The sequence below is a fragment of the Chrysemys picta genome, chromosome 2 (genome assembly GCF_011386835.1).
Source record: "Chrysemys picta bellii isolate R12L10 chromosome 2, ASM1138683v2, whole genome shotgun sequence".
NCBI lineage: Eukaryota > Metazoa > Chordata > Testudines > Emydidae > Chrysemys > Chrysemys picta.
The window spans coordinates 157,697,543-157,725,205 of NC_088792.1; the positions used below are offsets into that span (position 1 = coordinate 157,697,543).

The window sequence follows — 27,663 nt, forward strand, 5'->3', positions numbered from 1 at the left end:
ATTGGTCCAGGTTTGATTACATAATGCAGAATATTGCCCAGGGTTAAGGGGCTAGGTTTTCAAATGCTCACTACCCACATTTTCCAAATAACTTAAGTCCTATGTAAATTTCTAAGTAAGTGGCCAGATTCTTGTAAGCACTCAGCAAATGGGAGATCCCACTAGAACAGCTTGATTTTCAGCAGAGATCAGCACTTGCTGTGCAAGCTAGAAGAGAAGAAAAGAAAAAGAAAAGAAAAACAGAAAACCTTGCTTCTTCTATTGGTACCAAAACAGAAACTCAACTCTTCTGAAAGAGTTGGGACCAACTTTAGGCACTGAGCCCTTTGCAAATCTGGCCCTTCGTATCTGATCTTGCATCCCTGAGGACAATAGAAGCTTTCCAGTGGCCTCCAAGGACATAGGATCAGGCTCTATCTGCAGGTTGGCCAGGGTGAAGTCATCAAAAGTGGTAAAGCTGAGAAGTCAATAAAAAGGAAACGTTTGCAAGAATTCATGCAGGTTGCTACAGAGGTTAAGAGGTTGACTTCTACACGCTAAAGAAAGTTCATGCTGGAAACAGGCTATTCTAGCTGGTCTTATTCGAAGGCAAAAAACTTCGTTCAATTAGCATCAAACCCGAGTCACAATGAATTATAAAAAAAAGTTATGCTCCAAGAAGGGTCTAAACAAGGCATTTGAGACAGCAGGAGCTCTACATGATTTTCCAGAGGAATTTTGCACTGCAATATTAGAGGGTTTTCTTTCTAGCTACCAGCTCTACAACCTCCGCCAGGACTGTGAATGTGAAGCTGGGCTCTGGCTTGCTTCATCAGCACAAGAGGTTGCAATACATGAGCCAGGAGCAAATCCCAGCTCACTCTCACATCACTGTATGTTCTCTCTGCAGTAACAGTAGTGAAAGTTTTACCAAATGACTGAATAGGTGCAAATCCACCCTTTTTCTGTTGAACAAGGTGGTGATATTTGGAATTTTTAAAGGGGCCTGAACAAGTGAAGTATCCACCTCCATTTGAATCTGGATACCCAAGCACCATCAACATTCACCTCACTACAGGGATTATTTTTTTTTGCAGCTGGATGATATGGAGAGGAAGGTCCTTGGACTATAAAGTTTACTTGTTATTATACCATCATTGAAATACTGCAATCTAAACGTTTACTAGTTTCTAAATACCACACACATTCACCAATTACTTTCAAGTGCTAAGAACTGAGGAATACTTCTTGAATGTTGCTTGCCCATTAAACGGTTACCTATCAAAAATTAATGCAGACAAAAAGTCTTCTCATTGAAGTCTGATCTAACCAAGCTTAAAAGCCTTCACAGAAGACTGAGGCCTACCTTTCAGAAAGTTTACCTCACCTGTATTTTGGCTGATTTGTGTCCAACCCATACTTGATTTGTATTCAGCATATTCTTAACAAGATTCTTCCATACACTGAGCATATCCCCAGCTCCATTCACTTTTCATTAAAAGTTAGGGATGAGATTTTTTCAAAGTCATCTAAACAGGCTTCCAAATCCTTTGAAAACCTTAGGCTAAAAACCCTGCCAAGCTTGCATCTGCTTTCACACCAAGCTCATGGTACAAAGATGAGCATGAATGCTTTCTAGTGTCAATACGATGCTTACAATAGGCTGAGGTTACAAATCTGCACTTTGAAAAGCTAAATAAAAACTAAGCTTGTCCAAAAAAAAAAAAAAAAAAGGAAAGGTTAATATATATAAGGGATAGCAATAGACATGAAAAGAATGTTTCATAATTCCTTATTATTTGTAAAGAAAAATTTATACAGGTTGCATGTACATTCACCAGAGAAGTATTTCCTGTAGTAATTTACCTTCCCCAAATAAATATTGGTCAACCAATATTTGCCAAACTTAGTGTAATGCCAGAGTAAGATCACATGAAAGCCACCATACAGCGAAGGACCCGACTGCCAGTTGGTCTCACTCAGGCCTTAGTGAAATCCCCCAATTTGATGATGATTTTTCATTATTAGATAGATACAGACTAAGCTGTACTTTAAATGAAAAACTCCATGTTAAAAAATTAAATGCAAATGTTAGACATGGTAAAGCTTTTTCACCTCATTCAGGTGAGCAGAAAAATGTAAGTCATTGGTACAAGGTGCACAATCAAGGCTTAATTTGGGGTTAGAGGAATGCCAACTTCAAATCTAGTCAACTTGAAAAAGTAGCTTCAGGTCCTATATGTTCTCCCAGGCCCTCAGCCAGCTTTTGGATCATAATTTTCCTTTAAAAAGGGTTCTTCTACATTGCTATGTGAAAAACCCATACAAAAAAAAAAAAAATACAGGAGAAACAGCAAAAACGATCTTGTACAAAGTTGTCAAATGGAAAAAACAAGCCAATACAGAAATACCGTCTGCTGCAGTATCAGTTTTAGGAATGTTTAAATGTTTGTTGTTTCACTAGTAGGTGGTCAGTTTACAGGTACAATCAACCTTTTCACACTGATGTCCCTTCAAAGGGGGCGGGGGGGGGGGGGAGAGGGGTTGTTACTATTCAGTTACATTTCTAAAACCAGAAAAATCCTGCTAGGTTTTTTGTTGATTGTAATGTTACCTAGTCCCAACTAGGTAGCCAACTGGCTATTAGTTAATAAATTCTGCATCTGTAGTTCAGCAACAAGTTCAGCTTTTGCTCTTTAGACCAGCAAAAACTGTTCATCTTCTACAATATTACTGCACCTAAATTAGATAACTAGGACCAAATATTAGACATTTAAAATTCAGACCCTATATTTGCAACAGTGGTCGGTTTAATTTGGGGAGAGCAGTCAATGGTTTTCTTAGCCTCAAGCGCAGGATCTATACTTGGTAAACATTGGATTCAACATCACATTGTAAGAAGATGAGGTATAGAGGCTAAGCGGGGCCATCCACAAACCTAGCTTGCAAAAAAACTGAAGGTCAGATGTGCTTTTTTTAATGCACGGAGTTCTTTTCTACAGAAGCACGAAATAAAGCATAGGATTTCATAGCAGCAAACAAAGTCCCCAAAGGACTAAAATCCACTCAACTTAAGGTTTTAGGACACTTCATTTATACATACCAATCAGACAACGAACAGCTGCTGTTTGTTGGCTTTGCTTTACAAAAAGGTTTTGATTCTGGTGTTCTCCTGTTTAAGGTTTCACTTTCCAAGGGCTTATTTTGCACTGTGATTGACAGTTTCCTTGTGGTCAGTATGCAACTCTTACAATTCAAGAGGAGTTGTCTTACAGAACTGTAAACTGATACTCTGCTCCTGCACACTTTTATGCACAAGAGTAACGTTTTGCATGTAAGCGAGCACGAGTCCTGCACAGTTACTCATGTGTAAGCAGGAGCGAGGCGTTAGTGGAAAATAAGATTATGAATAAATAAGAGTAATGAAACCTATTCTCTATTAAAACGCCACAAAATGTACCTTTAAAATAGGTTTGCCAAAAATGCTCATCTTTCAAGTACAATCATAAGTCAGCTATGGGAATAACAATTAAACTAAGATTTTTCAAGAGCAACCAGTGATTTTCACTGCCCAACTTGAGACCCCTTAAACAGACCATTTTCAGAGAGCATATGCTCAGCACTTTCTAAAAGTCGGGCCCCTTTAAGGTGTCAAGTGGATGCCATAAAACTGGAGGCAGCTTACCTACGTACAAATGAAAATCCTGGCCACTGTTTTGGGTTAAATGCTAAGATTAAAGCCATTCTGGCTATAAAAAAAAATGCTTTGGTTCTTACATGTCATGATGGAAGAATTCAGCCTTTTTTTTTTTTTTTTTAAAAACAGCTTAACTTCCAGCTGTAATAGTATTAAAACAAAATTCCTACATAGAAAAATAAAGGATAAACATTATCCATCTATTTTATATTATGTCATATATAAAAGTTTGTTCAGTGACAGGATATTTAAATTTCTTTGCTGTAGAATATCTCAATACAATTTCCCCTCCCCCACCCCCCGTGCAGTCTAAGTTTTCTGGTGAAGTGGTAACACTACATCTTAGAGCTTATCCAGAGGGAAAAAAATATCAGTTAGTAATTTCACTTCTCCAAAGCTATAAATACATTAAAAAAAGTCTTCAGATTCTAGCAAAGAGGGTGCCAAATTTCTCCAATGACCACTTAATTCCCCTCACCCCCAACGACAGAAAAGTGAAATTCAATTGTGAATCCACAAGAAATCTTGCATGTTTCACAACACGAGCGAATCCCTCAGAGTTTATACAAATGTCATCTGAACCTTAGGCTCGCTCTGGTCACGTCTTTCAATAAGGAGCTCTTTTTTCCAGCTTGTGCTTCGTGAGGAAGTACTTAAAGAATTCATACACTGACCACGCGATGGCAGTTGAAGGCATCTGGTAAATGACACGAGCCTGCACCCCTCGGAAATACCCGGGGATACCGCCCAGCTGATAAACTGTCCTGAAAGCATTGGCCATTCCTGAGAGGTGCCCACTGATGTTCACCGAACTCAAGGCCATGTTTTCCTGAGTGTTGAGCAACGTCTTGCAGACGTCAAGGGGTGTGGTGGCAGCGGCAGCCACGGCTCCCGCGATGGCACCAGAGAGGATGTGCGAGCGGGGGTTGTATTCCCGGCGCGGGTTGATTTGCTCCTGCATGAACTCGTACGTGATGAAGTGAATGGCTTGGAAGGGGATGTTCATGGTGAGTTGTGTGGTATAACTCCGGTAGAAGGCACCCAGTCCTTCAGTCCTATGCACTGTTCGTATGCACTCCAAGACTGTTTTGTAGGGGGAGTTGTACATCTGCATCCGCTGCTTCACCACTGATTCAGTAGCAGCCACAGGAGGTCACGTGGCACCAGATGGGATGAATAGGCAGCCAATGGGATAAAAGATAAACAAATTAGACACAAGTTCTTTTGTAATTATCATCCCAACCTTGAGCTATGCTCCCAATTCACATACACTGCAAACCTTCCCTACACCAATGGGGAGCACCCTACGTGGATAATGCTGCAGATACAAGAAGATACAACAGATGCTTCTAAGTGATAATCATCCTAGTCAAGTCTTTAAACAAAAATATAGCTACACACTTCACCCTTTCATAGAGCTTTTCCACACTGGATAGAACTCTCAATTCCTCAGTAAGGCAAAGATAATTTTAGAGATGACGGAGATAAATTAAGAGGCTGATTCTGCTTCTTTAAAAGTCAGTTGCAAAACTCACCACAGCACCACCCCTATAACAGCCATGGAAGCACAACTGTGTTAAGTGACTTGGTCCAAGGCTGTAGAGACTCAGTGGCAGAGCTAGGAGCGCAACTCACAAGTGCTTGGCTTGTGGTCCCATGCTCCAATTAGCCACTATGATGTTGCCTCTTCAAAGAATGTTTTTAACCGACAACAAAGCAGATTGAAAACTAGAAATTTCCAAACATTTCTATTTTGTGGGAAAGAAAAAAAGAAAGTTTGTGAGTTTTTGCAAAAACACTTCTCCAGACAGTTACAAGAAATATAGTGAAATCTGATACTATAAATATTTTTCCCTTAAGGAAAACTTTTCCTTAAAGTGTACATTAAGAACCCTCCCATCATTTTCCACAAAGCACTTAGATATCTAACACATGAAGGCCACAGCATATCAAGAACATACACTTCAGCAGCAGTACGCTGATAAACATGCAGCAGTGAATGTTAAGCCACATAGAGTGAAATAAGGAGTGCTGGGATACTTTAGGTGGATAATGTCTGTTTGTGCAAATCCAAGAGTGCATTTTGCATGCAACACTGCAAGTTATGGGCTCCGGCCAGTAGTTACTCTGCAAGTGATCTATTGTGCAGGTGAGACACTCAGAAGACTCTGGAATGACATCATTGCCCCACTGACTCCAATTTCACCCCAGAAGTCTTCCCATCAGTTTAAAAAGGATGCACAGTGAGGAACACCATGCAGAAACTAACAGGCGTTCTACGTGTGTGTGTGTGCGCGCGCGCGCTCAGCACCATAGCATGAGGGCTTTAAATATCAAGTACCATGCTTAGAGAATGAATAATTACCAACAACTTTCTTAGAATTTCCCCAAGATGATATTCTGCCTTCAGAATGGTACCAACCCAGCTAACCCAATGAATGCTGCTCAAGGGCAGAATTTCCACCTAAGCCTGGATGACATATTTGCAGGACACATTGGTTTTTATTTTTCTGATCTCTGGCTACACAGTTGGTTTTTTAAATAAATAAGAGGCTATAGATTTAGGAAGGCTTAAAAAAAAACAACAACAACAACAACAAAAACACAACAACAACAAGAGCCAAAAGGGCATTCAGAATGTTTTGCTCTTCAATAGTTGGCTTAGAGAAGCGGATAAAAATGTCAACAGTCAAATGGAGGATCTATTTTATTCCTCAGTATCTGTTAGGAGAAAAAGAACCCACACAACTGAGAAGTTCCATCAATTTCAACTGAAGTGATCAGTTTCTTTGCACAAGCTTACCCTGGCCCTTAGCCCACAGCCAGTGAAAAAAAAGAGTAGTTGTTACACACTACTCAACTGGTGCGTTTCCAAGCAACTTACTTTCTTCCCCCAATTCAACTCCATTTCCACATACAGTAAAGGACATTACCTTCAGCCGGATTCATTACTGCATCATGGAGCAATGTGGCCATGCTCCCGGCTATCCCTGCAAAACAGAAGAGTTCCCTTCACAATACAATTCTGGACAGCTTCTGTAGGTTAACCTAGACCAGTGTTAAGTCACAATTCTAGACAGGCAGTGTATAAAGTTATGCAACAGCCTCAGCTCCCACAGAATATTCTCAAATGAACAGTCCTGAGCTCTTCATGGAAGTGTGAGAAAAATCCATCCGTAGAATGGGCTGGAAAGGACATCCGCTACAACTTAATGTGCCGGCCATTGGAGTTGAGTCAATATGATAAGTCACGTAGTCAATCTTGTTTCCCTATGACAGAATGGATGCAGGCGTCGCCTATGCTACCAAACTGCACCAGTTTAACTAGAGCAGTGTAAAAATATCCAAGCTATATAAGCAAGGTTAACACTGGTTTAAATGTGTTTTTAACCGGGAGTTTGCATCAACTTACCTAGATTGATTTTTAAAGTTAACTTAGTTTAATGTAATCTCTAGTGTATTTAAGGCCTTACAGATTCCTTAATTAGCACTGGTAGATGAGCTTCACTTCAAGCCTAGCTAGATTTCCAGAGCCTCCCTGAGACAAATTCCTCCATTGCCTGAATAGCTTTTCTAGTCAGTTCTCCTTGTTCTCAATATTTAACTTAAATTTCCACTGTTGCCACTGAAAACTTGTACAGTTTTGGCAAATAAATGTAGGAAATAAGAGCACATGACTTTAAAGGAGTAGTTAAGCAAAAAACATTAAGTCCTGGCCTATACTTAAGTGTTAATGGCATAGGCTAGGTCTACACTACCCGCCTGAATCAGCGGGTAGAAATCGACCTCTCGGGGATCGATTTATCGTGTCCCGTCGGGACGCGACAATCGATCCCTGAATCGGCGCTCTAACTCCACCAGCGGAGGTGGGAGTAAGCGCCGCCGACAGAAAGCCGCAGAAGTAGATTTTGCCGCCGTCCTCACAGCGGGGTAAGTCGGCTGCGATACGTCGAATTCAGCTACGCTATTCACGTAGCTGAATTTGCGTATCTTAAATCGACTCCCCCCTGTAGTGTAGATGTACCCATAGTAATGTCTTAGGGTGTGGGGAAAAAAACAACACTCCTAATCAACATAGGTATGCCAATAGAACCCTCTAGTGCGGACACAGCTATACCAGTACAGTTTATGATGGTCACGGGAACCTGCATAAGCTATTCTGGTATAAGCATTTTTATACTAATAAGTGTCCAAACTAGATGGTTTTGTTAATATAACTAAACTGGCAAAACCCTCTGTTTAGAGAAGGCATTTTATGAAGCAATTTAATAAAAGATCTAGTGTAGATCTGCTCTGCTGCATGAAGTTTAAACAGAAATGACAGACAGATGCAACTGGCAATCAGTCACTGCTTTGAGTACTGCATGGAAACCCAAGAAACCCTACGTCAGCACAGTAAGAACAAAGCCCTGATTTTTTTAAAATGCAAAGGCATTCACCATGTCGCTATTGTATTGGATAGTTAAGTGTTAGAAGCACCCGTCATCAGTGAATCCTTGGTCCATCTGAAAATATAACGTTCGATATAGTGTTCAGTTTCAAGACCACCTCAAAATTAATTACATGCTATGACAATAGGTTGGGACTCAATCTCACAGGTTAAGGCCAGGAGGGACTATCATGGTCCTCTAGTCTGACCTGCGTAACAGGCCACGGGGTTTCACCAAGTGATTCCTGCATCCAGTCTGTAACTTCTGATTGAGATGGAGGATTCTTCCCATGGTTTGCAGTGTGGCAGAAGTTATTTTTGGTAGAAGGAAGACGACATTCTGGTGGCCAGCAGTACCTCTGCCAGAGACACTGTCTGACCAAGTAAGCTGCTGTGTATTAAAAAGGGAAACTATTATGTTCTGAATAGTGCAACTGGGCTGTGTGCGTGTGTATGTATATATATAAAATGTATTTTAAAAACCATCTAATCTATATATAGACACACACACACACCCCAGCATCCCCTTTTAAGAAGCTGCTCCCCATAGAACTTGTAATAAGCTATTTCTGTTTCTCCTACCCAGTAGGAGAAAGATGAAGCCCACTCAGAGTGGAAGCCTACAACAGGAAAACTTGTTTCAAAGCCAATCTGTTCTCTATGGGAAAATCTAAACAGCTGGGAGATGTAATTCCGAGCTCAGGTATAGACATGCCAGTGCCGCTCCAGCTAGCGCACTATAAGTTGTGCAGGGCTGTGATGCCACAGGTGGCGATTGGGGCTAGCCGAGCAAGTAGGCAATAGAGTCTTGGATGGGGTTCTATTCAGATGGCAAGCCTGAGTCGCCGTCCATGCCACTGCTACCACACTACTATTTTTGGTGCACTAGTTCAATCAGAGTTAGCATGTATAATGTCTACCTGAGCTAGGAATCGCACCTTCCAGCTGCTGTGCAGATATACCATATGTTGCAATTCTTGAGCGTTATGTTTGGTGAGCCCTAACACAGCAAAGTCCCGCAGTGCCAGTTAACGTTCTCTAGAGGCTGGATTTTCTGAGCAGGCCAGTGACTACATAAAGCACCAAAGGAAGGGGCCAGCTTTTCGAGAAGAGCTTGGCATGGTGGATGCAGAGCACTTTGGGATGCCTGGCTGTAAGTGTCCTAATGGAACCTGCTGGCTGCTGAGCACTTGGAAACTTGGAAGTAGGTTTTGCATCTCATATTTCTCCACCGCCCCCAAATACATGTACACTTCAAGTGTCTGTGCGAGACCAGGCTGAATGCAACAAATCAAAGCCAGTGTCAAGTTCTTCCCAAAGCACCAGAGTAGATACAAGGATGCCAGGCCACTGTAAAAGCAGGAAGCAGGCAAGAGACAGGCTATTAATTGCAAACAGTTGCAAAATACCATTGGCCAGGTGGCTATTTCCTCCATGGTGAATAATGTCACTTAAAGTCCTTTTCATTTTTTCATAGCAGGCAAAATACATTGCATGGGCAGGGCCAGCCCCCAGCATGGTGACGTTAATTCCTCGTAGAGGCCTCCAGAAGCCTTCAGTGTGAATAATCTTCTTCAGGGCCTGATACACGCTCTTGTACTGGGCTTTGGGATCTGGCTGCAAACTCTGCATTCGGGTCTGTAAGAAGAGGAAGAGGACTTTAATTAGCAGTCTTCAAAAGAACAAGGTGTGCCAATCGTGCTAAAGCGCTGCAAAGCCCCCGTGAGCCAATGTGTGCTTCCCTGGTTAGAGACGTGAATAATTCTGTTCTGCGGAGCTCTGACCTCTCCAGATTGTGCCATATTAATCCTTAGCCTGCAGTACGGAAAAAATCTAAAACATTCAGCAAGTGCCAAAGATGTGCTCGGTGCCGCACTGAAGCTGTGAAGCCCAGTTTAGAAACTCAGAAGCACACGCTCCATCACAGACATTTAAAAATTCCAGAAAACACCATGATCCCTTTGCTTATACTAACCTCCAGACAAGGACTTCTCTGTTAAGTCCTTAGCAGCTGCAGCTTGTTAAAGAACTGCAATCCCCAAGGGTAACAGACACACAGCTTTCCCCATCTCCACCTTTCCTTCCCTGTGTGGTAGGGAACTCAAGCAAGCAGCAGATTTCTTCTGATGAAGGGCACCCAAGAAACAGTTTGTGCAATGCATACCAATGCTGCAGACATTCCAGCATTGTGCCAGCAGGGGCTGCTAGTGCCTAAGCCCTTGGGGCTCTTTCACAAAAGAAAAAGTGCACCTCCATTGGCACAGAGCCCAGGAACCAGTCTCTTCCAAAGTTCTAGGACAATGGAATGCATTAACCCTATTAGGCCAGCTAGACTATAATGCATTACGTCCAAGACTCCATAGTGACAATCAAGTGTTTAAAATATGCTCAGCATGACTAGTTCGGGAGGTTATAATTCAGTGGTCATATATTCAAAGCATGAACATACAAATGGGGTGAGTTAGGAGATAGCAAGTTTGCCAATTTCCTCACTAAGGGAGTTTGGGTTGAGCAAGGCATGAAGGATTGAGCCTTTAATTTGTTCCTGTTATAACCCATACACCATTTCCTCATTCCACCTCTCAGCCTGGTTTTAGTGATTATTTGGTCATTTCCTGGCAGATGCTGTTTATCAAGGCAATTAAAACTGATCTAGAGAGTCATGTGTAGCAGAAATTACTGAAAAGTAAATTCTCCAACAGGGTGGGGAACTTGCAGAGTTTGTGCAACTCTTTAAGCAATCTATTAGTGGGTGTGTTAACATATCGTATTGCCTGCTTACCAGAATCTGCAAAAACTTCCATATTTTCTCTCCTCTTCTCCAAGGTGAGGAATGCTCTTACAGAAATGCTCACAGAATTATTTCAACCTCAATTGCCACCTACAGCAGCGCAGAGCGCTTTGTAATTAGTGACAAGCCGGTAACATTCCATGCCTCTAAAACACAGCCACATTTTTGTCAGCCCCCCAAAAAATGTAATTTGAGAATGTTGTCAAAAGGTGAGGCCACCTGGAAGAAGAGCAAAGAGGCTTTCCATTTTGTAAGCAAGAAAAGCAGATCTCTAGAGAAGCCTAGTTTATCTAGATGAGAAGTGACTGGTAAGCAGTGCTACACAGCCCCGCCAGAAGACAGAACTCTGGTCCTACAGGATCCATATTTTGACCACTTAATAAGAAGGTTCCACAGAAGTTCAATGGGAAGTTTACCCACATTTCTAACATTAGACAGCAGACTTCATACCTCCTTAATCTCACTAGCAGAGTTTTCCAGTGCTGCTGCTTTTCCCTGACAGACGGTTTAATAGGACAAGACACCACAGTGTCTGTTTTGACCAGAGGACACGGGATCTGGATGTTGAATGCCTTTGATTCAGAACACTCCATGGAAAGTATTATAGCTATAGGGTACGTGCTTGGCAACTCAATGAAGTCATTATTTAAGCTTTTGGAAAAAAATTCCAAAAAAACTAAACACCTTCTCTCACACATCCCCAAGGCTTTAGGGCCTCAGCTCTGCAAACGCTTTAGTATCTGAGGCTTTGTCTACACTGCCAATTGAACGACATTGTCGTTCACAGGTGTTTAAAAAAGCTCTCCCCCCACCCCCTCCCGAAAGGCAAAAGTTTTGTCCTGGCAAGTGGCAGTGTAAAGGGCTCTCCTGCGGACAACGCAAACCCCGCTCAGAGGGGGTGGAAGTATTTGTTGGCAAAAGTGCCAACAAACAGCGTCTATACTGCCCGACATTTAGCGACATGGCCGTGTCGCTAAAAGCTGTGTAGTGTAGACAAAGCCCAAGTAACTATGAATAAAACTTTGAAAAGGTGTTACAAGATTAATCCCTTTTATATTACCCCACCTTTGTCCAGCTCAGCTCTTAGACACAGAAGATAACCATTAAAAGGTCAGAAAAGGGCTAACAGCCTCCACTATAATACCAAGTAAGTTTATAACTTGCTTTGGTGGATGTAGGGATCTGAAAAGTATTTTAGTGCATTCTGCATGAGACAAAATCAGACCGCACAGAACCATCACAGACTAATACTACATCTTCTGTTTTACAAAGACTGCATAAGACATACCCTGATGTGGGCACTGCTGTACTCATTTTAACCTCCCTCCAAATATGGAACAGATCACTTGCACAAAGCTGGGCCTGATCTGGACCTAAAACTTAGGTCAGCCAACTATGTAGGTCAGGGGCATGAAAAATTCACCCCCAAGAGACATAGTAAAGCCATCCTAAGCCCAGGGCCGGCTCTAACTTTTTTGCTGCCCCAAGCAGCAAAAAAAAGCACCGGGCCGCCGGAGCCCGCCCCCACCCCCGCCGAGCACTGCACCACCGGAAACCCCCCCGCCGCGCTGCCCCCCCCCCCCAGCGCCACGCCGCCGGAGCGCCCCCCGCCCCGCGGAATGCCATGCCGCGCCGCCCCCCCCCCCGCCACCCCAAGATTGGCCGCCCCTTACCAGGTGCCACCCCAAGTGCTTGGTTGCCTGGTGCCTGGAGCCGGCCCTGCCTAAGCCCCAGAATAGATACCTCTAGGTCGATAGAAAAATTTTCTATCAACCTAGCTACTGCTTCTCGAGGGGGCAGATTGACTATAGTAATGGAAAAAAACCCTCAGTCACTGTAGCAATCACCTACACTACACCAGCTTAGCTGTGTTGTAGCGCTGGCAGTATAGACACAGCCTACCTCATATGCGTGTTCGCAAGCTCAGGGTCTTGGAGAATACCTGCTTTAAGAAATATGGTACTGGTACTTTACAGTACCAAGACAATATCTACGACTGACACAGAAGTGTAACAATATTGCATCCGTCTTTGAATTCACGGTTTTAAAAACACAGCTGTTTTACAGGCGAGACTAAACTGAGGTGTAAGAGCTGCACTCATTATCAGGGAATGGTTCATAAGGTCAGAGTAAAGATGAAGTTGTGGTATTAGTCTGAAAGTAGAAGGGTTTCTATTGTACCTAAAGCAGAATGCATTGAAAGTGTACTTACAAGATGCTCATAGCACTGCAAATCAAGAAGTCAAAGCTTTCCTGCTCAAAATGCATAGATATTAACAGCCTAGAAGCCAGTGATAAGCAAAAAATGATTATTAAAAAAGCTTCCATCTACTGTATCCATTACATCCAGAAAAAGCAGCTATTAGCGTAGACATTTTCAGCCACTAAGCCCTCCTTTGCCACGTTTTACTCCTGGACGTGAATGCTTTACACATTATTATACTAATACCTGAGAACATCCGTTTACCTACCTCACAGATGACACAATGTAAATTGTCCATGCTGTCAAAGCAACTGAGTAGGGAGGAAAACCCAGGCATCCCAATTCTCAGTCCCCTACTCTAACCACTAAAGAACACTCCTTCAATTCTACTGGCCAGGGCCATCAAGAGCAGTATCAGGAGTTATTTAGCAATTTAAATGAATCTCCTGGCCTGCCATTACATCTAGAATTGCAGGCTGTAAATCTGTTTTTTTGCCAACCCTGTACAGTAAACCCCACTTAGACAGAACTACCGATTAAAGAAAGATACAAGGCACAGGAAGCTAGTTCCCAGCATGTTGTTTTATTTGCAGCAACCCCCCCTAAAAAAACCACCACCACAACATACATTTGTTAATGGACAGAGGCTAATTTACAGCTTGTGGTTTTAGTCACTGTCCTTCCATAACGTTCTCCTTTCTGCACACCATAGAGAAAATGGGTGTATCTAAGTATATCTATAGCCCCTACTGCTGCAGAATCCAAATGTCTCATAATCATTGAAGTGTTTGTCCTCATCACCTCAGGAGACAGGGAAGTGTCAGCCCCATTTTACTGATAGGGAACCAGAGCAGGAAAAAGCTAAATGCCTTGCACAAGGCCAGGCCGGGAGTCCGCAGCAGAGCCAGGAATTAAATCCAGATCTCTCAAGTGCCTTAACCACAAGACTATGCTTCCTCCCTGGCCATGTGTCGTCATATGCTCTAAAGCAGTCACACTGGGAACAGACTACTTAATTAAAAAAAAAAAAAAAAAAAAAAAACACAGATTAGGCAATAAGCCTTTAATGATACCATAAAACATGCCTCTATTATATAAGCCAACTCTTTGCACCATGCTCAGTGGAATCCAAAGGTAAAGAAAAAAGGGCTTAAGCATCTAGTTACAAAGCATGTCAGAACTTCCCTGTTTACTGCAAAAGCATCTAGAATTCAGCTAGCCCTTCGCCTGTTATAAAACAATGGTTACTTTGACCCTCTCTAAGACTCGCTGGGCACAGGAGGGTGCTAATTCTGTCAAGTGGAAAACCTGAATTCCCGAATGAACGCCAAAAAACAGAGGAAGTTTGGCTAAAGTCCAAAAAAAAAAAAAAAAACCACCTACCACCACCCATAGGTGGTAATTTATGACTCAGATGCAGGATCATGAACCAAAGCACAGTAAGCGTTGCACAAGTTTCTCCTCCCCAGACTGTTTCTGAAGTTTAATCAAGTTCCTTTAACAACCCCATACCAAACCGTATTCACTGCTCTAATTGAAAAATGCTGTTTTTTTTTTAATGGGGGGGAGGAGAGAAAAAAAATCAACAAAAAAACAAAAAAGAACAGAGAGTACTTGTGGCACTTTAGAGACTAACGAATTTATTTGAGCATAAATTTGTTAGTCTCTAAGGTGTCACAAGTACTCGTTCTTTTTGCTGATACAGACTAACGTGGCTACCACTGAAAAAAAATCAAAGACGGCCTAAAGATATAACGGGGAAGTAAAGTAAATTAACCAGTGTGTTACCAGGTGTGGGGAGGAGGGGAAATCATGATTTCTGTCAAAGAGGCTTCACGCCACCATTGACTTGACATTAGGAATAGCCACCCTCCAGTCTATTTTGGAATCATGTTAGTTGATTTTAGAAACATCTGTCCTGACAAGTCACAAAGGGCCATCTATGTAAGGGATACTAGGTGGCAGTTGCTCTAATTGTAAATGCAGGACTGGGCTCAAGACTCCTGGGTTATGCTCCCAAGCTCAACAAACCACCTTGGGAAAGCAGTTTTCCCTTCCCTGTGCCTCAGTTTTCAAATACCCATCTTAAAATATGTTTAGTTGCCTTTGTAAAGTGCTTTGAGAGTTATTTAAATACAAGTAATAACTATGTTGCAAGAGAAAATTCACAGAATCTAATCTTGTATTTATAGACATTCTTTAAAAATAATCAAATGACTATTTAAAAAAACAAAAACAAAAAACAAACAAACAAAAAAAACTTTCCCTGAAGGTTATGCAACCCAAACATTGCTCCATTGGGCTAGCATATTACTGCCACTATCCATGTAATATGATGACACATTTTCACTCTGTTCCTGTCATTTCTTCAGCATCCAAGCAAGTTCAAAAGGAAAGTCAGAAGCCAAGTTGATGAGACTCTCTTTAAAAAAATTAGTTTTAACAACTAGGGACTTAACAGGCACAGTAATTTATTCAAAACCTCCAATGGCTTTATCCTGCCCCATCTCAGAGTTTTAATTGCTATGATTGTCAATGCATACAAATTGAGGCCCCAGATCCTGCAAACACATGTGCTTAGCTTGACTCAGGCTAGGTCTAGGCTTAAATTTCAGCAGTAATGTCTGTTAGGAGTGTGATTTTTGGTGACGCTTTTATAGCAACAAAGCCCTAGTGCAGCCACTTATACCAGGGGGGGAAAAAGCACTTTTCCAGCTTATTTTGTTCCAGGAACTGATGCCAGCAAGAGTTATTTTGCAGGTATAGCATATAAACTGCGTCTACACATAGGTTTTGCCGGAACAGCAACACCAGCAAACCTTTTCTAGTGCAAACCTTTCTCACATGCAGTCCTGATGGTTGCCTACTTGGGAAAACCAACCAGAACACTTAATGCAGAATAAACTATTCCTAGTTTCCCCATGTAGACACTATTCCAGAACCAAAAAGTGTTTTTATTCCAGAACAACTATTCTGCTTTGTGAGTGAGTCAATTATTCCAGAATAAAAGTTCATTTAGGGGAGCTATTTTGGAATATTTATTCTGCAATAGTTTATTCCACAACAACTCTTCTGGTCAATTTCCCCATTTAGACACGCCCTCAATGAGGTCAATGGGAGTAATCAGATATTTAAAGTGAAGTATGCACACAAACTTTGCTGGATCTGGGCCTTAAACCACAGCTACTACTGACATCCAGGCTCAATTGTTTTGATATTCACTGGGTCAGATTTGTTTTATAATTTTAGACCACTCAAACAGTACATCTTGGCTGAAAACCAGGGAAGCCTGATTAGTTAAACCCACATGCCAAACAAAAGCGTGAAAAGACAGCTCAGTTTTCAAAGGCAACCAATCATCGGCACTAATGAAAACATGTGACTGCACGCAAAGTACTAAAAGAATTTTGAAATACTTCTGTGCCACACCCTCTGTAGTCACACAGGTTCACAAGCATGCAGCTCCTGTCCGCCCTTTTTGCACAGGCTAGAACACATTCTTCATCCAATCCAGAATTTGAAAAGGAATTAATGTTTAATGATGAAAGAAACAATGTTATCGGTGATGCTCTGTGTCCTATCCTGTCCAAAGCAGCAAGTGTCAAACAATGCAAAAAAAAGTGTATTGTTAAAACAGAGCTTGACCCTGTGAGAGGCCAATCACCTTACCGCCTTCTGATTGGTTTATGCTAAGAGCAGCCAGGAATAAGATACATATGACGGATAGTGCACTGGACTAGGACTCTGGAGACCTGGGTTCTATTCTCAGCTCTGCTACTAACCTATTGGGTGACCATGGGCAAGTCACTTGCTGCTGTGCCTCAGTTTCCCCATTTGCAATATGAGGAGAATGATACTGATCTCCTTACATAGCTCTTCATAAGATCTCAAAGCACCTTACAAAGAGCTATGCAAGAGCTAGATATTGTTATTAATGAAGTCTTAACTGCAGTGAACCTAAACAGTTATTTTCTCTTTAAGTGTCACAAACTTGGAAGTCTACGTGCAGGCACATACCTGATAAGTTTCCCCACCCCACAGAAAGTGTCCTTCACTGTTTTGGAGCAAAGAGGACTGGCACGTTAATTCATTCTCAGTTTATTATTTGATTTACGGTAACAGCTGAAGTCCCCAATCAAGTTCAGGAACCAACTGTGCTAGGTGTGTACATACAGTAAGCTTCTCTGTGCAGGAGTTTCCTTATAATCTGAAGAGATGAGACAAGGAACGGGAGAAAAGCAGTAGCATCCCCATTTTACAGATGTGTAAACTGAAGTACAATGAGATTAAGGGGGTGTCTACATTAGCAAAAAGAGACCCACAGCAGTAAGTCTAAGAGCTTAAGTCAACTGATTCAGGCTCACACTGCAGGGCTTCTTCTGTGACTGCACGCAAGTGACTTAGGGTACGTCTACACAGCAAAAACAGCTGTGCAGCTGAGAGTCTCAAAGCCTGGGTCAAGAGACAAAGGCTCATGCTGCAGGGCATAAAAAATAGGCGTGTAGATGCTCCCGCTCGGGCTAGAACTAGAGTTCTAAAAGCTGGCGTGGGAAGAGTCTTTTTTCGACCCAGGCTCCAGCCCAAGCGGAAAAAGTCTGCACCGCTATCTTTAGCTCTGCAGTTACAAGCCCAAATTAGTTGGCCCAAGCTCTGAAACCCACTGCTGCATGGGTTTTTTCCCCCCTCCTTTTGCTGTGTCCATGTAATCTAAGTGACTTGCCAAAGGTCACAGAGGAAGCTTATAACAAAGCCAGGGATGTGAGCCCAGGTTTCAAGAGAGCAAGACATGTACTGAACTGACAAAGCAACCTTGTGCCCTGGTAACTATAACCCTTTTCCCCCCCTCTCCTCCTGTCCCCTTCTCACCCCCAAGAACCAGATGTCTACAATCAAGACTTTTAGACCTGAAATTCTTCAGAGAGCAGGGGCCATACTGGATTTCACACTTGCAGCACGGGGTAAGTAATTATTGTTTTGACACCAACTCTGCAGAGTTGTGTGGAAAACAGTTTGCTGTACATTCTTCTGCACCGAACCTTCCTGTAAGCGCTAAGATACACCTGAACATCTACATTTAGAAAGCTGCAGTAGTGGCTATATAGTTGCCTACTAATGTATATCTCAGTCATGAGGTTAGGACACGGGGAGTGGGGAGGTGGGGGAGGAGACTAACAGGTGTATGTTTCCCTAGCCAAGATGTTTCAATGTTCCTTTTTGTATTTTTGCACCTGTCATGATTTCTTACAATATTAATTCCTTGTATTGCAGTGATCTGATCCATCTGAAGTGTGCAGTAGCTAAACTAGCCGTACCTCAAGAGACAAGAATTGTGCAGCAGTTATCTTATGCATTCAGAACCTCTCAAGTCAGATATGTGGAAACTACCATAAGCTGCAATTTGCATCTAAGGCCACGTCTACACCAGGAACTAGGCATAACAGTTTGCTATACCAGCAAAGCTACACTTTCACGAGTATAGCTCATGTCTCACACACCCTCCACACACCCCCCCCCCCCCCCACACACACACACACACGCACCCTATGCATGCACACACTTCCCCCAGTCAAACAAGCTATACCAGTAGAACTGTATCTAACACCAGGGGCTTTTCCAAGCACAGCTGTGTCGGTCAGGGACCACAGCTCTTCATACCCCTGCCAACACAGCAGCTATGCCTGCAGAAGTCTGTAGCATAGACACAGCCTCATAGCATAGACACAGCCTCAGACACTGCAACTCGGTACTGAGGTTGGCTGGTCCACCTTTTCAGATGCCTGTGTGAAGTCAGCAAAAGATTCTTTAAAAACCTCACATCCTTATTACTTAAGTGATCAAGAAAGAGTTTTACCCCTGGCCACTTAAAATAATTCTCATTGCATAAACAGCAAAAACCCATAGAACAATTAAGGTTATCCAGTTAAGCTGGTTTCAGTTTACCTAAGGATGCAACGCAGAAAACAAGCCATTCAACTCCTTGCAGAAAGGACATGAACAATGTACATGACTGGCTGGATTATCTAACACCCTTCATGTACCAGGATACATTCAACCTGTTATAAGGACGCATTATATATCAGTTTGATGGGCGCATTTAATGCCTGATCCGAAGTCCACTGAAATCAATGGCAGTCGGATAAGTCTCTTAGGCAACACTATACAGTGGTATCCACAAATATTTGTTTGGTCTGGGCAGGCAAGTGAAAGAAGAAAAATTCAAATTTTATCTTAATCCCCCTCTCCCCCAAGAAATTCTAGACATTGCTAATCATATAAGATCTTTAACCATTTAAGAAAGAATTCTGAAGTTCTCCTTTGAGCCAGACATGACCTCCCTAGTGCTGTTAGTCAGCATGTGACTATTACAAGAGAGAGTTGGCTACTAGACTTCCTACCACATTCTGGATTAATCCTGCCCTAAGCATGGCATTAGTTCAGTTCCTGCTTCATGACCCCGGCCTTCAAACAAAGGAGGAAGCTTTCATCTGCAATGTATATTTTATTTAACCCTTTCTGATACTTATGAAAAGCTGCAAAGCAGAGCCATAGTGACTATTCTATTAAAGCCAAAAAAGTGATTCAATGCTGCGTACACCAGTTTAACCCCCAAGTTTTACTTCGAGGATAGTTCAGTATTGAAGATCTACTTACTAGCCCCTTCACAAGATTCTTACTCCCTAGCTCAGAGCTTCCATTGCTGCCCTTTTAACTGAATATAGGAATAGAGCAGTGGTTCTGAAGCTGTGTTGCAAATGCTCCTCAATGACAGGAAGGTACAGAATCAGGATTGGGAAGGGTAGCAGACAGGAGGATCAGGATACTAGAAGGTTTGAGAACCCCCCGTGATACACCAATTTCTTCACTGTGGTCCTCAATTAATGTACGCCATTGCCAGGTGCTGATTAAAGCAGCACAGCAGTTTAAGCAGCTGCATTTCACGCAGCAGGGGATACATTACAGTAGTGGCTTTTGAGCAGTGGATTCCCTAGTGTGGTCTGCAGAGCACTTTGCACATGGTCTACAGAGAGCAGATGGGTCACAAGTTGCCTCCTCATTTCCAGTTGCAAAACTGCATTAAAAGAGTTAAAGATACATTATCCTCCTAAAACATGTTCATGAAAACCATTATTATACCTGCTACTGGAATACTGTTCAGGCACCAGGACGAAGAGGCGAGGTTCACACGACAAAAAGTTTGAGAAACTCTAAAGTCATTGTGAGATCTGTGGGAAATCAGATTTACTTTAGCAGATGGAGGAGAAAGGTGCTGGCCAGGACTAGGTAGCAGTGGTGGAGGGATGCTGTGGGGTGGTTGCTCTGCGCTATCTTGTCCCTGGGTTATTTGACCTGAGCTGGGGTAAGTAATGCTTCTGTTTATTTGTTAGTGTATTTTTTAAAAAGATTTTCAAGGGCACCAAGAACATTGACAGACACTTTTTAGAGCAATAAAAATCCAAACAAGTATTTAATTTTCTACCTAAAGAGAATATTGACACAGAAGAATTAGAGCTTAATTTACTTCAATAAATTGCATGTCAGATTAAGGACCTCTTAATAGTTAATAACAGAACTCCAAAAAAAATACCATCCGGACATTTAGTTAGCTAGTTTATAAACTGTTTTCCTGGAAGTTGCACAAAGTTAATCCCTATATTTCACCACTAGCATTACGTAAGTATAAACAGAAATTCATTAGTCTTGTAAGTAATGTTAAGTGAATTTTTTTAGAAGATGGAAATTTAGCGTCACGACCAACACATTTTATTACAAGTGATCTGCTGGAGCATTTGCGTCTCTAAGATTATTGCTGTGATACTGACCATTTCTATTATCAATAGAAAATCACTAGAAGTGTTTTTCAACAGTCCAAAAAATGGAATATACACTCAGCCAGACTGTAGCCGTAAGTGTCAAATGCTCTTAATGTAACCTATGAATTCCAGCCATGCGACTTCCTTGGTATAAAATGACTATATGTACTTGGAAACCTCTTGCTTTTAACAGGCAACTGTATTAATATACTAGTTTCAATGTCACTGCAGGGGACAAGAAGATCACCCAACATAATCAGTACTAAAGGAAGAGGTTCTCAGAAGAAGATGAAAGCTTTGGCTTACCCTGTAAAACATGAACTTTCCCAAACTGTATCAGACCACAGAACTGAGACACAAACTCCTGATTTCTAATGCTAGCTCTGACAGACTTGCTTTGAGGCCTTTGGCAAGCCAATCAAACTCTGTGTCAGTTTCTTTATCGGAGAGAAAGGGATAATGCTTACCCACTGCACTTGTAAAGTCAGATTCCAAGTGCTTTATTAGTAATATAGTATTACCTAGAGGCCCCAGTTGAGACCCAAAATCCATTGTGTTAGGTGCCATGTGTTTGTATGTGGCCTAACACTCCCTACCTTAAAGAGTTTATGATCAAAGTACACAAGAGAAGGATTATCATCCTCACTTTATAGACTGGGAAACAGACACCAGCAAAGTGACTTGTCCAAGGGCAAACAGGGAGTTTGTGGCAGAGTCGGGGATTAAACTCCGGTCTCCGAAGTCCCAGTACATTGCCTTAACCACAGAATCACCCTTCCATTTGATGCTAAATATAGCACTGGACAGAAGTGTGGCCGGTCTGTGGGGTCAGATGCGGCACGATAGAATAGAGACAGTCGTCTAGTGGATAGAGCACTGAACCAGGACTCAAGAGACCCATTTTTACTCCTGGCTCTGCCACCAGTCTGCTGGGTGTCCTTGGGCAAGTTACTTCCCCTCTTTGTAATGATACAGTCCTCCTCCTTTGTAAAAAGCTCTGAGACCTACAGATGGAAGCAATATTTTACCACCCAGCTCCTACAGAGCACTTTTCATTTTTTGCAGTTTGCTGTAGCACAGCTGTTGCTACTGAAGTCAGCACAGAACACCTGGCTACCTGAAACAACCTTTACGAGAGGAAGCTTTGAATTAAGCTATTAAAAATGACACCCTTAGCAATGAAAATTACAATCAGAGATGTAACAAGAGTTCATAGCAGCTGGGAAGTTCCAGGAAATAGATGGCAGGGAAGTCCTTGGCATCGTCACTTCTATCATTTCTTCATATCCTGTTGCTGAAATGGGCTCCCCTCCTTTCACTTTCCCAGGTACTTGGCTTTACCTGGCACAGGAGCAGCAATGAGACACCAATAAACTCCCACGAAGTGCCCTGCAGTTTCCTTGTGGCATCATAAACCTTTAGGAGAGAAACTGTAGACAGCATCTTGAACTTCCAAATTCTGTTGTTCAAGCAAGCATGGTGGCTCAACATAATATCTAGCTCTTATGTACAGCTTTTCAAGAGTAGCTCTCAAAGCACTTTATAAAGGGAGGTAAGGATCATGATCCCCATTTTAGATGGGGAAACCGAGGCACAAAAGGGACCGCAGCCCAGGGTCACTCAGCAGAGCCAGGAATAGAACCTAAGTCTCCTGACCGCCAGTCCAGTGTTCTAGCCACTGGGCAACACTGCCTAAGAGCAGCCTACAGAGACTGAGTTTTGCCATTACACCTGTGCAATCCCAATGGGATAAATGAAGGCAGAATTTGGCCATGTAGGTGATAAGGCCTATCTATTTTCTACCTATATGAGCAACTGCAGCTTCCAACCTCAACCGCACGAGGGTGAGGATCACAGTTTGCTGCGTTAGGCTCCACAAGTGGCTGCACTTCAGTGGTGGGCAAGTGACCCCTACATGTATATAATTTGCAACGTAACAGACTGGCAATGTCTGACAATGAAAAGGGAACATGCAAATAGAATTAGGATTATGTGATTAAGAGAGAAATCAAATCGCTTAAAGTAAAAAAAATTTGCTAGAGAAAAAGGGTTTTTTTGGGCAATTCATTGTTGTCAGCTTTCATTCTTAACACACCAGGATTTGAGAGATGAGATACTAGATAATACTGCCTTCCACTGTAAGCAGAGCACAGGAATCTGAAAGTCTGAACTCTATTCCCAGCTGTGCCACTGTGAGACTTTGGGCTATTTGCTTATGTTCTGTGCCTCAGTTTCAGTATCTACCTTACCCACCTTAAAGTGCTTTGAGATCTTCTGATGGAGCGTGCCATAGAAGCGTGAAGTATTACAATCAAGTTGTCACCCCACCCATCAGAGAAAACTTTACACTCTTAGTAATCAGACTGTGAAGCAATTTAGGACTGTCACTCCACCTGACCATGACATAGATCTCAGTGTATTTAACCTTGCTACAGAGAAGCTCTGCTTAAAAGAAAACAGACATTACTTTCATTTACTCTCTCTCCCTACCAATTTCCCAGTAGAGGAAATGCCCTCTTGAATAACACTGGAAAGTCCTGAGTGGCGATGTGCAACTCTAACCATGAGTTGGCAAAACACAGTAAGCTCATTATACCTGCCTATTGGCATGAATATGGAGGTGGTTTGGGGTTAACACTATTTACATCGTTAATATAAGCCATATAAGAAAAGTGATGCCCCATGATTAACACCGTTCTGCAGACTGTTAGAAAAAGCATGCTTCAGCATTTTTAATCCAGCACAATTCAGTGACCTCAAAAAGTTGCACGAAAGAACCAAAAGCAACTGGCTCATCATGAGATACTCCTATTAGAATTGAAGTCAGAAATAAGAGGAGAACAAACGGGCATAGGAATATTCTCTGTACATTTATCTGTCAGCGTGGAAGTGTCTTGCGCATTAACAGTGTCTGATGCTGGAATTTTCTCCCTTTCCCTCCAAACTCATCTTTCTACTGTGGTTTCAAACAGCCCTGCACATACAGGAAATAAACTAGAGTATCAGCTCCCAACCTTTCCATATCAAAATTTACTTGCGATCCCTCTCCCATTTGGCAAGATGGGAAAAGCCAGGCAACCCCAACTCCCACATTGAGAACCTACAATCTAAAGGGCCTAATAGGTCTTTGCCATCTCTAATTTAGGATTAGGACAACGTGCTTCTAGATAGCTACAGTGACTAAGGCAGGGATCATTTGTTTGACAAAGGAAAGAAAGCTTAGTGGACTATTTTGAAACAATCCACCTCTTAACAGTGACATGTCCTACTATTATAGGGGTGTTTGTCAAACTATGTACTTAGGAATACTGGGGCATAAGACATACTAGATGTCAAGACTAGCAACTCTGTACAATATATTCTTACCCCTGATCAATAAGTGCTACTTCTGTGCATTGACCTCACAGATTTACAATATTAACAATTTTGCCTCATGCCATATGCGAAGTAGATATTATCCCCATGTGACTAATGGGGAAAACAGACCGCAAAACAGAAAACAAAACAAGAGAGAGAGACAGCAGCAAGACTCGGAGCCCAGGTCAACTAACTCGGACTCATGCTACGGGGCAAAATTAGCAGTATAGATGTTCGCCTTCAGCCTGGAGCCAGGTCTCAGCCTGGGGGAGGGAGGGGGGGGAGAAGGGAACGTCTACACTACTATGTTTTGCCCCACAGTGCAAACCCAAGTCAGTTGACCTAAGCTCTCAGACCCGCTGCCGGGGGCTGTTTTTTGCTTTGTTTGCCGTGTAGACCTACCTTAAGACACTTACACCAGGCCACAGAAGATGCCTGCAGCACAGCCAGAAATAGAACCCAGGGATCCTAATGCCCAGTTAACCACAAGGCCATCCTCTCTCTCAGGACAGACCGTTAGTCCCAGGCCTCTGTTGTAAGCAAGTTGAGCCTCCCAATTAAGTTTTTCACTTTTGCACTGGAATTGGCTGATGTCATGCACAGAGCTGTGTTAGACTCACGTGTCCATTTGCAACCCACCAATTTCACTGCAGAGTTCTAGGTCACTGCAGAGTTCTGTCTGGTTTCAGACAGACAAACACCATATGAAGCTAATCAATTTCACATTTTTTTCCACTCAAAAGCTATACACTGGACCAGCTTTGCAAACCTTCAGCGAACTGGGATTTGCAATGAAATCTGGGGCCAGGAGAATTCTGCCAGCTTTCATTACCCCTGTTTTGTTCCTATTCTTAAGCCTGCCTGCTCACTAAATCCACTGTGTCAAAGTGTTGACGCACCTCTTAAAAGATCTTTGTCATTTACAAATCACACTGTTTGCAGTCTTTATAGCCTTTTTTGGGGGGGGGGGGCTGATTTTAAGCTACAGTCTATTTGAGAATGGATATATAATTAAATAGAAGTCAAGAACAAGTTTTGGAAGTCAAAATAATTACTCCGAGATCCTTATAACCTCAGACACCTTTCAAATCTTCCATTCTTATAGAGGTGTTAATAATAACCTCAGTGTCCTAACATACATGATAACTTCCACTGGAGTAGACCGGAGCACAAACAGGGGTCTATTTCCTAGCAATACTGCTGTATTATTAGCAGCTTGTCAGAAGTCAGCAGCCAGCCTGGACGGGCACATACATGTACATGTATACTAGGCTTGTACAAGTCAGAACTAAATGCATACAACCGCAGTGTTAGCTAATAGTTTTACCTTCTTCCACAGGGGACGAGATGGCACTTGGCCACTGAGATCAGTTAATCAAACTCTGCCCTCATGCTGGGCAAAGAGGGTTGCTGCTAGGCTGTATTTAATGCTCCACCGGCTGCAGGTAGTGTACCCATCATTTAAACAAGGATTCTGCTCTGGCTCCTTTCTGTTGACCCACCACTTTTGACCCTCACCTGGATCACTCTAACCTGGGCTCATATGTCAAACATCCTAGAGAAACAGACTCCTCGGAACTCCTAAACCGATATCATCAGCTGGTACTACCACCTTCTTTACAAGATTTCTCTGCAGGCAGAACATGTTAAAACGCCCTTGAAAAGGAATCCAACAGGTTCCACAGACAGGTTCACTGTTGGTTACACAACCCAAGTTATTAATGTGACACTTAAAGGCAAACCACCTCTTCCCTGATGCAAGTGAAGCAGGAGCATGACACAATATGGACTTTTACCGCTCCAGTGAGCCAAGCTGCACTCACCTGCTCCTCAGACACAGCACTGTGACATCCTCCCCATTATTTGGGCCCCTCCAAAGTCAGTAAGAGAAGAGTAAAATGCAGTTGCAGGATCAACAGCCCTTTGCACAGCAGTTCAGGCTGCAGCTGCAGATCACAGTGCAGGAGCTGCAACCCTCCCTGCCTTGCATGCTCTTTTCTGAAGCTCTCACACATGTTCAGAGCAGCACATTCATTAGTCCAAGATACACAGCCCTTCCCAGGCAGGCTGACAGCTTTCTTGAGTTTACTACTAGACGCTGCAGTCACGCCCCATGCCCACTTCGTATTCTATGGCACAGAACCACGAGGGGCCATGATGCCCCATGCGCCCCAGTTTTGCAATAGGACAGAAAGGAAGCGGGGTGGGAGAGGCTGAGAAACTTCTACCTTACCCCACAATAACAAAGAGGGAGACACAACAGATGCCCACCTATTTACAACACAGAAGGGGCTGGGGGGGCAACCCCCCTTAGGCAAGGGCACATAACAAGAGGAAGCATCATGCAGAGGGGAGATCGGGGGTGGAGGGCAGCAGCCCCGCGCATTTTCAACTGGAAAGTTGAAAGCACACTCACTCCCCCATAGATGTAACAACCGACAGGGAAAGGGAGCATTCACACCGAGACAGACGAAACTGCAATCCTCCCCCCCACGCACACACACACGAAAGACGGGAACACACTCACCCCAATGCTTGCACTAATACACGGGCAAAGAAGCACGTTTGTACGGACACACGCACACCACGTTTGCAATAACGCCGAAGGAAGCGACACACCATGAGGACGGGGGAGCGGCAAATGCCCCCATGCACCAGGGAAGAGCAGCAAGTGGCCCCAGGCCAGCGCGGGGTACCCCCAGCCCGCGCCCTGCAGCGCCGCGCACCTTGACCGAGTCCACAGGGTACATGACCGTGTGCTCCAGGATGCCGGCCACCGCCCCGGCCGTCATGTGCGTGGAGAGGGAGGCGCCGGTGGGCAGGCTCTCGTAGTCCTCGCCCGGGCTCTCGGCCTCCATCCCGGGCAGCGCTGCCGCGGGCCGGCCGCAGCTCAGCTCCATTGGCGCAAACAAGTGAGGCGCGAGCGGGCGGGGAGGGGGAAAGAAAGTTCACTCACGTCTTAGAGAGCCACGCCCCCTGCCGTGGGCCACGCCCCCGAGCTCCTTTCGCCAATGGCAGCCCGGCTTAGAGGCTAGGTTGGGCGCTGATTGGAAGGGGCCGCTCCCCTCCATTCTGACGTCAGCTCCCGGCTGCAATGGCACAAGGAGCCCGCAGTGGCTCAGGGGCGCGGCTGTAAATCCCAGAGGAGGGGGCGGGGTCTGTGGTGCAGGGCCTGGGAGGGGGCAGTGGGGAAGCAACAGGCAGGGGCGTGAAGGCAAGATCTGGAGGACAGGGATGGGCTAGAACAGGGGTAGGCAGGGCCGGCTCCAGGCACCAGCCCACCAAGCATGTGCTTGGGGCGGCACCTGGAGGGGGGCGGCGCGGTGCTCCGGCCCGAGAGCGGGGCCACGACTAGGCTCACTGCCCTCCCCGCGGCGCTCCGGCCACCAGGGAGAG

The 27,663-nt window shown here is 43.5% G+C and overlaps 1 protein-coding gene across 8 annotated transcripts in view; it reads right to left on the minus strand.

The window, feature by feature from the left end:
• SLC25A37 (solute carrier family 25 member 37) overlaps positions 1–27,208 on the minus strand; it is a 54,088-nt gene extending 26,880 nt beyond the window's left edge. For 2 of the 8 annotated variants that reach the window (XM_065584516.1, XM_065584515.1), the window contains exons 1-2: positions 9,515–9,607; positions 1–6,666 (exon numbers count right to left, since the gene is read on the minus strand). The exon at positions 1–6,666 is cut by the window's left edge. Coding sequence is in view for 6 of the 8 variants with exons in the window: in XM_065584517.1 (XP_065440589.1) it covers positions 4,284–4,804; positions 6,610–6,666; positions 9,515–9,743; positions 22,252–22,326; positions 26,994–27,167 (1,056 nt within the window). In the remaining 2 variants the exon portion in view is untranslated. The other 6 variants (XM_065584517.1, XM_065584519.1, XM_005285152.4 and 3 more) reach the window with 6 other exon arrangements.
• Between the last annotated feature and the right edge of the window lie 455 nt (positions 27,209–27,663).